This window comes from Stegostoma tigrinum, chromosome 2 (genome assembly GCF_030684315.1).
Source record: "Stegostoma tigrinum isolate sSteTig4 chromosome 2, sSteTig4.hap1, whole genome shotgun sequence".
Taxonomy (NCBI): domain Eukaryota; kingdom Metazoa; phylum Chordata; class Chondrichthyes; order Orectolobiformes; family Stegostomatidae; genus Stegostoma; species Stegostoma tigrinum.
The window spans coordinates 26,793,487-26,808,508 of NC_081355.1; the positions used below are offsets into that span (position 1 = coordinate 26,793,487).

Genomic DNA, 15,022 nt, shown 5'->3' on the forward strand with positions numbered 1-15,022 from the left:
CATTATTTACTGCTCAACCAGAGCCTTAAATAGATAGTTGAGTCAGTTACCGCATTGTTATCGATCAGAGCTTACGGTGCACACAGTGACTGACTGCCATCTTTCCAGCTTAATTTATTTCAAAATCATTTGGAATGTCCTAAGGTTATTGAAGGTATTATACAAATTGAAGCCCTTTCTTTTCATTTGGGATCATTGTTAGTTGACGGTAGTGAGTATTAATTGACCTCTCCAACTCATCCAATGTCATATATTTAGGCTGAAGCAAGACGCAAGACAGACCAGAATTGAAGGCCCATTGATTTCTTTATTAATTAGTGTTAATTTACTCATTAAGTAACCCCAGTTATATAGAGAATAAAGGCAGATAATATACACAAAGTAAAGAGATTTTGCCATGTGATTCACAAGCCCTGTGGAGCGTTTTGTTGCATATTTGATGTTTACTACTATTTAGTTTCCAAAATTACTGCTTCTTGGTCCATGGTACTTCCTAAAATAACTCATTTATGTGCATTTTAATACAACTTCCTCTGCATCCCTGTTGACTCTACATATCCTGTGAGACTGACATTGTCATTACATCATTAGATGCCACCATTGTACAGTATACTGGTGGTTCATTAATCTACAGTTACATTAAATTGATGGTTTCAGTTTCCCATAAGTTTATTTTGCTTTGCATTCACAAGGTTAAAGGAACATGTGACTGATAATTTTAAAATCATAACAGGATGTTGCAAGGTAGATGCAAAGAGGTCATTTCCTAATGGGAAGCCCAGAACCAGGGAGCACAATCTTAATGTTAGAGACATCAAATTGAGAGTAAGATCAGGATACACTTGTTACACACAAGAAATATAGTGGTCAAGTGGAATTCTCTCACAGATCTCTACCTCTTTGCCCCACCTATTGTTCCATGTCACTTGGTACCCTTACCAAAGAAAAATGTATTGTTTTTGAGGTAGAAAAATTTCACTTGGTCACGAGTTTCCCCAGGCTTTTAAGGAAAAGTGTTCTAGTTTTCCATTATCCTTTCATTGCATCACAAAACACTTCTAGCTTTTCCTCTTGTTAGTGCATAATTCTAAATTTAAGATTGTGCCCCTTAGTTTTCAATACTTTCAACAGAGAAAATGTTTTCTACAAATCAAATCCGTTTATCATTTCGCACATGTAAGGAGGAAAAAGTAGAGGTCTGTAGAGCTCATGGGGTTTTATTTCCTTTTGATATGTGAGACCTGGATTAGGGGTTGTATTGTGTCTTTTGCCTGGACTGGTATGCTTCATTCTTAATTTTCAAAGCTTCCTTTTCTACTTTTACACATTTTTATTATTTTAAGTTACCCTGCTTTATCTTCATCTTTAGGAGACAGCAAGATGCTAATGTAACTATTGAAACACTGTGCCATAATCCAGCCATTCCTCTGTATGGACACCTGCTAGATGATTACAATAATACGGCATGCAAGATGAAAGAAAAGAAAGTTCCTGGCTCTGTGTTCTACATCTGCTCATGTTCAGTGAATGAAGAATGCAACAAAAATCTGATATTTACTGATGATGTTGGTAAGTTGAAGTTGAAGCTGAAACTAGTGCCTCATTATGATAAATCTGTGCGTGTGCGCATACTTTTAGCCTGTCTGACATTTTAATCAGAGCTGAGAAAGAACCAAAAGAGCAGGAGAAGTCGCATGGTTTTCAAGCCTGCTCTACCTTTGGGTAAGACCATTGGCTGATCTGATTGTGGCCTCTAGACTACTTTTTCCCCTCGCCTGACCTTCATCCTTTGTCGATCGACAGTCTAGTGAACTCAGCCTTGAATAAATTGATTGACACAGCCTCCACTGTTGTCTAGGCAACAGATGTCCACAGCGTAATAACCTTTTGAACAGTGGGGGAAAAAAGCCTCATCAAATTCACAGATGGGAGACCCCTAATTATTAAACTGTGTCCCTAATTCTAGATTCCCTCAGCATCCACCCTGTCAAGTCTCCTTGGATTCCTGTATGTTTCAATAACATCTCCTCTCATTCTTCTGAACTGGAATAGGCCCAACCTGCTTAACATTTCCTCACAAGGTGACTTCTTCATCCCAGGAATCAGTTGAATGAATTAATCTGAGAAACCTTCCACTCTATCACGTTACTCTGCAAAGGATGTGTGTAAAGATACTGTGACAAGTTCAAAAATGACTTGTGGATCATGAAGAGTTCTAAAAATCCAAGATTTCCCCAATCACAGATATTAAGCAGTCCTCAGGTGCACCGAGATATTGCTAAGTTTCATAGCGCATATTGTCCTCTTATTCTCCTTCACAATTATTGCAGCTTAAAGATGTTTAATTAATTTTCTATTAATGTTTTATTGTCTTTTGAAGATAAATTCACAGTGATGAGCACCCAATTATAATATTCAGCTTCAGAAAAGGTGTATAATTAGAATTAGATATAAGAAGTTAAGCCAATTATTTCACTACTTTTAAACCTATCTTTTGTTTTAATCTTTTGAGTGCTTGTAATAGAACATTACAGCACAGTACAGGCCCTTCGGCCCTCGATGTTGTGCCGACCTGTCATACCGATCTGAAGCCCATCTAACCTACACTATTCCATGTACGTCCAATGTTAATGATTTGAGTATGATTCTGCTTGCTCTTAATTCAGTTGCCCAAGTTACTGTACTTTTCATGTAATTGGTGATTAATTCAGCTAATCTTATTTGCCATGTGGCTCATCTAAAACCAGTCTAGGAGAGGCTGTCTTGGGAATTCCCATTGCTGGAAACTTACTCTCCAATCAATGACTTTTCATTTGAAAGGATATGTTGGAGCAAAAGTGTTTCAAACTGGAGTAACTTACTAACAAAAACAATCTGCATTAATACGTCACCTTCCAACATAATAGTTGGAATAGTTTTCTGGACCAAGTTTTCAAACACAATTTGGCTTTGAGTTATGGAAGGCAATGATCAGAAATGTGATCAAAGTATGGACTTCAGTAAGGCATTTGATAAGGTTCCCCATGGTAGGCTCATTCAGAAGGTCAGGAGGAATGGGATACAGGGGAACTTAGCTGCTTGGATACAGAATTGGCTGGCCAACAGAAGACAGCGAGTGGTAGTAGAAGGAAAATATTCTGCCTGGAAGTCAGTGGTGAGTAGGGTTCCACAGGGCTCTGTCCTTGGGCCTCTACTGTTTGTAATTTTTATTAATGACTTGGACGAGGGAATTGAAGGATGGGTCAGCAAGTTTGCAGACGACACAAAGGTCGGAGGTGTCGTTGACAGTGTAGAGGGCTGTTGTAGGCTGCAGCGGGACATTGACAGGATGCAGAGATGGGCTGAGAGGTGGCAGATGGAGTTCAACCTGGATAAATGCGAGGTGATGCATTTTGGAAGGTCGAATTTGAAAGCTGAGTACAGGATTAAGGATAGGATTCTTGGCAGCGTGGAGGAACAGAGGGATCTTGGTGTGCAGATACATAGATCCCTTAAAATGGCCACCCAAGTGGACAGGGTTGTTAAGAAAGCATATGGTGTTTTGGCTTTCATTAACAGGGGGATTGAGTTTAAGAGTCGTGAGATCTTGTTGCAGCTCTATAAAACTTTGGTTAGACCGCACTTGGAATACTGCGTCCAGTTCTGGGCGCCCTATTATAGGAAAGATGTGGATGCTTTGGAGAGGGTTCAGAGGAGGTTTACCAGGATGCTGCCTGGACTGGAGGGCTTATCTTATGAAGAGAGGTTGACTGAGCTCGGTCTCTTTTCATTGGAGAAAAGGAGGAGGAGAGGGGACCTAATTGAGGTATACAAGATAATGAGAGGCATAGATAGAGTTGATAGCCAGAGACTATTTCCCAGGGCAGAAATGGCTAGCACGAGGGGTCATAGTTTTAAGCTGGTTGGTGGAAAGTATAGAGGGGATGTCAGAGGCAGGTTCTTTACGCAGAGAGTTGTGAGAGCATGGAATGCGTTGCCAGCAGCAGTTGTGGAAGCAAGGTCATTGGGGTCATTTAAGAGACTGCTGGACATGTATATGGTCACAGAAATTTGAGGGTGCATACATGAGGATCAATGGTCGGCACAACATTGTGGGCTGAAGGGCCTGTTCTGTGCTGTACTGTTCTATGTTCTATGTTCTATGTTCTATGTTCTATGAGACGTGTATTAAGAAGCATCTTAAATGGAAGGGAGGGGACAAAGAGACAGAGGTTCTGGAAGGCTACTCCAGAGTCTAGGTGGCTGAAGGCACAGTCATCAATGTAAGGTGAAAAAAATCAGGGATATGCAAGAGGTATGCAAGGAATTGAAGAAGTTCTGAAATCTAAAATGGTTGTCGGGCTGGAGGAGGTAACAAATGATGAAGGGTGCAGCTGTTGAAGAATTTGAAAATGAGAGGATAGACATTTTAAATTTGAGGTATTTCAAGATTAGGAGTCTGCAAGCTCAAGCAGGATGAATGGCTACATAAGTTAGAGTCCAGGCAGGAAAGCTTTGAATGGATTTTAATTTCCAAAATGGGAGGCTGGATAAGAGGAGATTTTAATAATCTAGTCTCAAGGCAATAACAGTGTGAATGACCAGTGATGGTTAAGCTGATACAGAGATAGGCAATGTGAGAGATGGAAGCAGTATGCCTCACTGGGAAGACAGGGAATTGGAAGCACAGCTTCAATTCAAATGAGACAACGTGGTTACAAATAGTAACAGAGATAATGGGAACTGCAGATGCTGGAGAATGCTCTCTGATGAAGGGTCTAGGCCCGAAACGTCAGCTTTTGTGCTCCTGAGATGCTGCTTGGCCTGCTGTGTTCATCCAGCCTCACATTTTATTATCGTGGTTACAAATAGCATGGCTCAGCACTGAGTTTTGCTATGCAGAGGGTTAGAGTTGATGACTAAAGAACAATGCTCATGGGCTGGGAGCAAAGGTAACGGCTGCAACCTTCCTAATATTTTACAGAAGGAAACTTCTCATCCACGATTGGTTGCTGAAGGAGCAGCAGGACAAATCAGACAATGGAGATTACAAAAGGGCATGGAAGACCCTTTGATGTTTGAATCTTTCTGAAGCCCTTCTGTTACGTGTAAACCACCAGTGCAGAGGAGCCTGCCTTGTGCAAACTTAACTCATTAAGAGCTGGATTCCTTTGTAACAGCTTCAAAAAAAAATATTGAAATCACTATTTAAACAGCAGTTGAAGAATCCAGCTGTCCTTTCTCTCTCTATATATTAACTGAAAACAGATTGCCTGTCTGCCTCTGTGTCATGTACTGTATCGCTGGTTGGAAGTGAATTGTGTGTCTGATCTCAGACATGTGGTTTCCTGTCTGTGTTTAAATTTACTAGCACATCAAAGCCTGTACTCCCCAAGACATGTTTACAAGCAGATACTGCTTGCACTCATTTATTGCAAACTGACTGACATCCAAGTCGAACTGCTCAAAATTTGGTTCTTTCTTGAGATGTTTTGCATAAACATCCAAGGACAATCCTGATTTGTTGACTATAGTTCCCAAGTCTGACCTGACCAAGTCTAATTACAAATCTTTTTCTCCTCCACAGTAGCATAGCCATTTGCGGCTGAGTTCGCTGACCACACTGATCACAGATTTTAAAAGGCTGGAGATGAAGCCTGTCAGGCCCACCTCAAAAAAAGACTGGCTTTCAATAGTTTCATTTTGTTATGATATTATGGATTTTTTAAAAACAATTCAGCACCCACTCTCTGTTTTTCTCTCTCATTACCTCATTTTCTCGGTTCTTCCTTAGTCCTTTTCTCTTCATATACGATTAACATCTTCTCCCCCCAACCCACCCCACTTACTATCACTTCTTCCCATTTCCTCTTCTCCTCTCACCCATCTTACCCCATCTCCTTTGTTCCTCACCCCTGCTCCCACCTGTTTCCCTTTCCATCTCTCTCTCCTTCCTGCCCTCCCCTTCCTTCGCTCCACTCTTTTGTCCCTCTCCTTCCACTCTTCCCCCATTCTTCTCCTTTTCTCCCACCACTTCTTCCTTCCCCCTATTTCCCCCCCCCCCATGTCTCCCTCTTTCCCCTTCTTCCCTCACCCTCTCCTGGGGCCTGTCAAGTTGGGACACTTTCCCTGGTTTCCCCAAGAAACAACTGTAATTTTTTTTACAGACTTTCTGAATGTCTGACAGAAACAAAATGATCCTTGAAACTCCAAACTGCTCTAGATGAACTTCTCAGCTCAGTGCAGGAACGTATTTACAAGATACATTCCCCCTCTTCTCGAAATTGAGTGGAGCGAATGACAAGATGACAGTCAGGAGCTGGCTAAAAATGTTTGCTGTCAACAGGACCCTGTGATAAAACCGAAAGCCTTTTTAAAGCACAGAGTAGAATGACAGTCAATTAAGCCTTCTGAAACAAAGCCTTCAGGCAATAAATCTGCATTTTTTGAGAGAGCTGAACACTATTTATACAACTGCTGATATACAATTTTATGTTATGTGTCTATTGTAGTCAAACATTGAAGCATTAATGGACAGGCTCAGTTGAGTTCCGAGGTTATTTCAGGCCAACTCTCAGACAGAGAGTTGCACAGCCTTCTTGTGGCTTACTGGCATTGCTGTCACCTCTGAGTCAAAAGGTTATGGGTTCAAGCCCATTCTTTGAGACCGGAGCACATGTTGTCAGCTATCATTCGAGTGTCTTGCTGAGGCTGAGTATTTGAGATGCCATTTCTTCAGATATGAAATTAGGCCTGATCTGGCTCTCAGGTGGATATAAAACAAACCTTGACACTATTTTGAAAAAGACCAGGCGAGGTGCCCCTGATCTCTTAGCCAATATTTATTCAACAGCCAACATTACTAGGAAACAAGTTATCTTTTTGTTATCATGCTGTTTGTGAGATCTTATGATGAATAAGTTAACAGCCTTGTGATTGACAGTTGTGCTGTGACGACACTTCAAAAAGTACTTCTTTGATTGTATGATGTTTAGGAACATGCAGAAATTTTTGTATCATAGAATTCCTACAGTGCCATTTGACCTATCGAGTCTGCACCAACCCTCAGAGCATCCCACTCTATCTCCACAACTCCACATCTTAGTACAGTTAATGCGCCTAGGCTGTACAATTTTTCACGGCCAATCCATCTAACCTGCACCCAAAGGAAACTCACGCAGACAAGGGGAGAATGTGCAAACTCCACCCCAGATAGTCACCATAGTCAAATCCTAGCACTGTAAGGCAGCATTGCTAACCACTGTGCCATCCTATTGAAGGTGCTACCAAAACTCTGTCAATCCTTTAGTTCTTCCAGTGAGCACTGGCCTACAAGAGCTCCCACCATCAAGCAGCATTGCACAAGGAATATATCCTTTTCAAACCTCTGGGAGAGAAGTGTCATGATGCCTGTCCTCAGTTTTAAGTCACTACCTTCTGCATTCAGAAGGACAGAAAAAAACAAAGCCTTACCGCGTCTGTTTAAAATTGTATCAGAGATAATGGGAACTGCAGATGCTGGAGAATCCAAGATAACAAAGTGTGGAGCTGGATGAACACAGCAGGCCAAGCAGCATCTCAGGAGCACAAAAGCTGACGTTTCGGGCCTACACCCTTCATCAGCTTTTGTGCTCCTAAGATGCTGCTTGGCCTGCTGTGTTCAGCCAGCTCCACACTTTGTTATCTCTATTTAAAATTGTGGCAGGTTGCTGTGTCACTGTTTTGCACATCAAGGAACTAATGAGATCTGCCAAGCTCAACAAGGAATTTCACTGGTGGATCTTGGTTGGACCAATGGTTTGTTGCGAAACCACGTTTATTCCTTCAGCAGGTCACTGAATCCAGCCAGGATTGGATACTTGGTGCTTGAATGCCATTCCTAACCCTCAAGGTTAAGCTGATCCAAAACTTACATGCCCAGCAGCTCCTCAAACATTGTCATTCAATTTGATACCTTTACAAAACCCTGCTGCCTAAATCCTGATTCACACCATATTCAATTCACCCATCACACAAACATTGGCTGACCTACATTGGTCCCAAAGCCCCACCACCCACCCCCACCCCGCCCCCACACCCCGGCACCTCCGTTATAAAATGCTTGTTTTTGTGTTCATATTCCTTTTCAGGGTTTCTATGTCTGTACAATCTCTGGCTCTTCAACTCTTCAGTTACTCTGCATTCTGCTAATTCTGGCCTCTTCTATTGTTTTCTCCAAAATAGTGGCTGTGCCATCAGAAGTCCTGAACCTGAGTTCTAAAATCCTCTTCCTAAACTTCCCCAACTCATCACCCTCCTCCCGTCCTTGAAATTGTCCTCAAGGCCTATCTCTTTAGCCAAGCTTTTGGTCATCTGTCATGCCTTCATTGACTTGACGTCAAATTTTGTCTAATTATACATTTTCGAAGTCTTGTGATGTTTCGCTAAATTAAAGTAGCTGAATAGTTGCAAGTTGCCTTTTTTTTTTGTATGCTTTCACTGTAAGGGCTTGCAGTTTGAACATGACCTGAAAAAAAATTAGAAATCTGGATGCCTATTCCAATCCTACCCTTCATATTGTGGATTAGTTGTTGGGATATGTTTCATCTTTTCTTTCAAGAAGTTTATTCCCTGGTCAATGTAGTCAAAACTACAAGACTGCCCCATCTATGAATTAAGTATTAATCTCCTAGACATCGCTGTAAAGAACCCAGGAAATATTGTGCGTTTTACTCCATTTACTTTTGAATAGGTTTGTGTATTAATTATAAAGATGTTAGAGAAATTGAAGCTAGAAATACTATGTGAATATACAGCATAGTTGGAAATGGGAGGTCACATGATGAGACCGTGAGCAATATGTGCAAAGGAGAGTTTTCAGTCTTATCCTGGGGCTTAATCAGTTGTCATGTTTTAAGCCTCTCTATTTTTTTTTGCTTTTGGAGGGGGTGGTGTTATGAGATGTTTGGCCACAGTAAGTGAGTTGAACACCACCTAATCCGAAAGATATAACACATTAGGCCTGATTCCTTCATGCAGCACAGGGTGGGATTTTTGCCAGCAGTTACTAACTCGGAGTTATTTTCCACACTAGTGGTAAACCTGTTGTCAGAATTCATCCATGTTAATCCCTAAAGCTTCAATGCTAAACTTTAACAGGACAAATTTAATGGCTCACTGGCAAATTGTGAATTGAGTGGAAAGGGAGAAATAATTTTAGGCGTTGGGGAAAGTGAGAATTCTGTTCCAATAAGGTTGTGACTTTAAAGGTATGCTCAGTGACTGTCTCCTTCTACAAATTACTCCGTAAATATCTGCAAATTGTGATGAGCTCCATTCATGTATCTCAGCTTTCAAAAGATGAGTCTCATAGTCCTGTGGCAGAACCCTGGGTATGTGATGATGAAATTCCCTTCCGGATCATATTTCCATGTTTTATGTATGTGCTTCCTTTTTAATCCCTCTGAAGATGGTCACAGTTAATATTGTATGAGGTGAGATTTGGTTCCAATTATGAGCGGCTTTGATGTGCGGGAGGGAAAGCACACGGAACTACGAGAGTTTCTTGAAATTGCAGTGACTTCTGTTTGCATACTGTTAAATAAAGATCCTTCCTTCATTTCATACCTCAAAGATGTTCCCAAAGCTCTTACAGACCATAGAGCATTTTTGAAGTGTAATCTCTGTTGTAACATGGCAATCAATTGGATACTTAAAGGTACTGCAGACAGCAGTCGAATACATGACTGGATATTATGTGTTTTAATTACTTTTAGTTCATAGAATACCTACAGTGTGGAAGCAGGCCATTCAGCCCACATCAACACTCTAAACCCTACCCTATGTCTAACCCACATATCCCACACATTCCTTAACACTATGGGCAATGTAGCATGGCAAGTCCCCCTAATCTGCATATCTTTGGACTGTGGGAGGAAACCTGAGCACCAGGAGGAAACCCATGCAGACACAGGGAAAATGTGCAAACTCCACTCAGACAGTCACCTAAGGCTCAAATCGAACCCGGGTCCCTGGCACTTTGAGGCAGCAGTGCTACCCACTGAGCTGCCCCATTGATTGATGGGGAAAACTCCCTTCTTTTTCAAATTCATGCCAGAGGATCACCCAGGGGGACAGACAGTCTCATTTTATCATCTCCTCCAAAGGAACAAACCTGTGGCAATACAGCTGTCCCTAAGTAATGCACTAGGATATCAGCCTGGATTATGTGCTGAAGTCTCCAAGGTGTAATTTAAACCCATAACTAACTGTTTCTGAGGTTGGAATTCCACCACTGAGTCGCAGCTGAGAATGGACAGTGGTCCAAAGAAATGCATGTAAGCGAGGAGTCCATACAGATGAAAAGGTTCAGACACCAGCTAAAAACTGTGCATCCAGTTAACACTTCCTTTTAAAATTAGTCAAATATTTGAAAAAGAAGATACGGTAAGAGTACCTGTCCAGTCTGTGGGTAATCAAAGTCAACCTAAAAATGAAATGAATCTCTTTGCCTGCTCCATTGTAAGACAGAATTGTGCAGCACAGAAACAGACCCTTCGCTCCAACTTGCCCATGCTGACCAAGTTTCCCAAACTAAACTAGTCCCACTTACCAGCATTGGGCCCATACCCCTCTAAATGTTTCCGATTCTGGACCTAGCCAAATGTCTTTTAAATGTTAAAGCTGTATCTGCATCTACCACTTCCTGTGGGAGGTCCTAGGAGTATTCAACATGTACAATAGGGCTAGAAATCCCTAATGCATGCAGCAACTCGAAAAGCTCCACCAATCTGCTGAGCCTTACCGTGACATATGCTGACGCTACTCAGATTAGGCGGCATAGATAAATGAAGGATGGATACGCAGTCATTGTTTTGTTTCTTGGTTGTGCTTTTAAAGGTGGGTTTAAGAAGAACCGAATGATTTTTAAACTCACCATTCCTGTAGCTGAAGTATTTAGTTTGTTAGCTGTGTCTGACTGGTGTGTGTTGATGTACTTTGATACAGCTCTGATATTGTCTCCCTCCTTTAGGTAATATGTTGACTGACTGGCGGGTGATATTGGAGGTTCTCCTTGTCACTCTTCTCCCATTGCTTGGTCTGGCTGCCGTGGTGATCCTTGCTTACTATTGGTACCGGGTCCAGAGGCGGAGGAAGCTGAACAAAGAGTGGGCAAAGGAGCAGAAGGTCAGGAAGCCAGGTCGCCGGCGTCGACCTCCCAATGACCGTAGTGAGGGCAGTGCCATGCACCTTGATGATGACCAGTCTGACATCAGCTCCACCTGCGCCAACAACATCAATCACAACACTGAGCTGCTGCCCCTGGAGCTTGACACTGTGGTGGGCAAGGGGCGTTTTGCTGAGGTCTACAAGGCCAAGCTGAGGCAGAGCACCTCGGAGCAGTTCGAGACTGTGGCGGCAAAGATTTTCCACTTTGACGAGTACATGTCCTGGAAGAACGAGAAGGAGATTTTCTCCGATGTCAACCTGAAACATGAAAATGTGTTGCAGTTTCTGACAGCGGAGGAGCGGGAGACTGAAATGGGCAAGCAGTATTGGCTGATCACGGCCTACCACCCCCAGGGCAACCTGCAAGACTACCTTATGAGGCACGTTGTGAACTGGGAGGACCTGTGCCTACTGGGAGGATCACTGGCCAGAGGAATTGCACACTTACATAGTGAATACACACCTTGTGGCAGGCCAAAGATGCCCATTGCTCACAGGGACCTAAAAAGCTCCAACATTCTGGTGAAAAATGACCTGACATGTTGTCTCTGTGACTTTGGATTATCCTTGAGGTTGGAATCATCTCTCTCTGTCGATGATTTAGCCAACAGTGGGCAGGTGAGTGCCAGTTTTCAACTGTTCAGGTAGGGAACAAATGACACAGGTTGCCTCCAGTTATGGAAATACTTCCTTTTAATCATGCTGTCCCATTATATCTGCTGCTTCCACTTAAATATTTCATTAAAATACATCTCTCTGGTTGTGTACTTGTTCACCTATCCCCACTACACATATAGTTCGGTGTCACATTATGTTTGATAACATCCCTGTGACATTACCTTGGGAGACTTCACTACATTTGAGGTGCCATAAAAATGCAATGTTTTGTTGAGTGCAGATGAAAATAGACCTTCCAAAGAGTTGTTTTCTTTCGATAGTATCGAGTCTGATCTATATCACAGGAGAAGTACAGAAGGTACACATGGAGAAGATGTTGGAGTATTGGGGCTATGTCATTGTAACTTCATTCTAATGTTTGTTCCATCTAAGCATGAAACTATTACCAAACCATTAGATAAAGCACATCCAATCAGACAATTACAGATTGACAACACTACACTTGGGTTTTTAGTTGAGTGTTGGAAAAATATTGAGAGAAATGAAACAAAATAAAGTTCCCAGGGATTCCTTATCTATGAATATATATTTTCTAGAATTGTATCAAGGATGAGGAGCTTCAGTTACACAAAAATTCCAGAAGTAGCATGGACGAGTTGAATGGAAGGGTCTGTTTCTGTCCTGTACAACTCTAAGCTGAGACTGTTGTCCTTTGAGCAAGAAAGGTTAAGGACAGATTCAACAGAGGTTTAGAAAATTGTGTAGTGCTTTAATAAAGTAAATAGCCGGACTTATTTCCACTGGCAGGAGGATCAGTAACCAGGGAACACAGGTATAATCTAATCAGAAAAAGAATCACATGATAGATGAGACAATTTAATTTTAAGCAGCGAATTGTTATGATCTGGAATGTGATGCCTTAAAGGTTGGTAGAGTCAGATTTAATGTTAACTTTCAAAAGGGGACTGGATGTATAATTGGAAAGGCCACTTTTCAGGGCAATGAGGGATGGGTGTGGAGATTAAATAGTTTGGGGCTTTTTTCAGAGATCTGAGGTGAATGGCCTCTTCCTTTGCTGTCCCATTTGCAATTTCAGCTCTGAAATAGTACCATACGATTTTAATAATAAGTCTCAACATTGGTGGATTCAGGCCCTTGGCCACTCCTGATTTTTTGAGCCATTCCCTTTTCTAGAGAAGCACTTATCTTGCCATATCCTCCCATCTTCACTGTGCTCCAGAGACTGCCACTTGCTTAAGCCTACAAATAATACTATACCACGTGACACAGAAGTTCACCTAAGCACATAATCCACCATTTTAATGGCTCCTGTGCTACCTTCAAGAGAAACACAACCTCTAATAGCCAGTTTTGAGGAAGGGTCACAGGACCCAAAAACTGATTTGTTTTCTTAACAAATGCTGCCAGACCTGCTGAGCTTTTCCAGCAACTTCTGTTTTTGTCACAGCCTGTAATACCTTGAGAGTAAAACCTGCCTATCCTCAAAACACATGGACGAACCCAGTGAGGTAGCACTCATTCTTTCTTTTTTTTTGGTTTTAGAAGTATTCTTAGTAGGTGACTCAGTGCTCCTCCTGAACACATCCTGAAACAATCCCGTCACATCCCTCAATCAATGAGAAGCCAAGATAAAGAGAGAAGTTTCACATTGCAGCATTGAAGGGTGATCTTGAAGTAGGATGCCTGATCAGGGCTGTGTAACCATTGTGGAGCAATCCAAGGCGAACTTCTAATCCCTCCTCAATGTGTTACTCAATAGGTCATGTTTTAAAAGGATATCTCCAGATTCTTCAGGAAAGGAACAGAATTAACAACATGACTCAAAAACACATTATCAATATAACATCACAGTAAGTAGCATCTCTAAAGCAATGTGGCAATGACTATTGGTAAGATCCTAAAATGATGCAGAACAGGAGGAGGCCATTAAACCAATCACGCTTCTGCTGGCTCTTTGGTAGATCTGGTCCGGTTTTCCTGTTTCTTCCCCATCAATCACTTTAATATTTTCCCCTCAAATATTTATCTGATTCCCTCTCATAAAGCGACCATCTGAACTTGTTTCCACCACCCATTCAAGCAGTGCATTCCAATTCATGAAAGAACATTAACAAAAACCCTCTGTCTTTTGCCTATCATCTTAAAAACTGTATCCTCTAGTCAGGAAACTTCTAGTGGAAATTGTTTTGCCTCTTTGCTCTATCAAAACTGTTCACAATCTCAAACTTCCCTTTCTAATAAGGAAAACAACCTCAAATCCTCCAATCTCTCTGGATAACTGATATCTTTAATCTCAGGTACTGTCATAATCCCTGTCATTGTACGGGTTCTAATTTTAACAAGCCTATTAAGTGACCTTTTTGACAAATGCCTCGTGGAAGTCCAAACTCTTAAATTGCAATTTCTAATAAACTGACTTCTTCACTTCGGCAATGTTATTTGATACCTAACTAATGTTTCTGTAATCGTTTGACAAATGAGAGCAAAAGGACACTCAGCCAACAGAGCAATTCCACGCTGGCCCTCAGCGCAGTGAGTCTCTGGTATTATTCTGGTTAAGCTCCTGATGAGTTCAAAATTGTACCATCCACCCAAAAATTAATAAGCAGAAGGTCTTCCAAACAGCTTCTCTGAGGCTCTTTAAGAGTTTGTTTGATAAGCACAATTTTTAATTATAGTCTTCCTTTTTCTTAATTCAGTAATCAAGGTTGCATTAAAGAGGTTGTGGAATCATAGAGGGCAGAACAAAGTCATTCATGTGCCTGTGTGAGGTTTTTGAAAGGCTTATACACTCTGCTGCTGATTCTGCAAACCTTTGTGTGATGTCTTTTTCTCTTTTCTGGTGTTTTTTGGGTGTTTGTGGGGGGGGGAGGGCAGTGGGGAGTGTAGGGTGTTGGTTTGTTCAATTGGCTGAACGGCTAGTTTGCGAAGCAGAGAGATGCAATTTTTCCAGCACGGATTCATTCCTGCATTGACTGAGATTACCACAAAGGACTCTCCTTCTCAAACTCTCCCGTCATCTGAGGCGTGGTGAGTCAGATTAAACCACCACCAGTTGTCTCTCTCTCTCTCTCTGTTCTCTCTCTCTCTCTCTCTCTCTCTCTCTCTCTCTGATGAGACAGCAGCCCTCTGGGACCATAGCAACTTTGCCGTTTTACCTTCATATGTATCCAGTTACCTTCGGAAATAGAATCAG

General features: G+C 41.8%; 1 protein-coding gene across 3 annotated transcripts in view; it reads left to right on the forward strand.

The window, feature by feature from the left end:
* Positions 1 to 15,022, forward strand: part of tgfbr2b (transforming growth factor beta receptor 2b) — a 76,166-nt gene that overhangs the window by 25,618 nt on the left and 35,526 nt on the right. For all 3 annotated transcript variants that reach the window (XM_059652935.1, XM_048555754.2, XM_059652939.1), the window contains 2 exons: positions 1,370 to 1,569; positions 10,991 to 11,805. In XM_059652935.1, coding sequence (XP_059508918.1) covers positions 1,473 to 1,569; positions 10,991 to 11,805 — 912 coding nt within the window. In that variant the 5' untranslated portion in view covers positions 1,370 to 1,472. The remainder of the gene's footprint in view (positions 1 to 1,369; positions 1,570 to 10,990; positions 11,806 to 15,022) is intronic.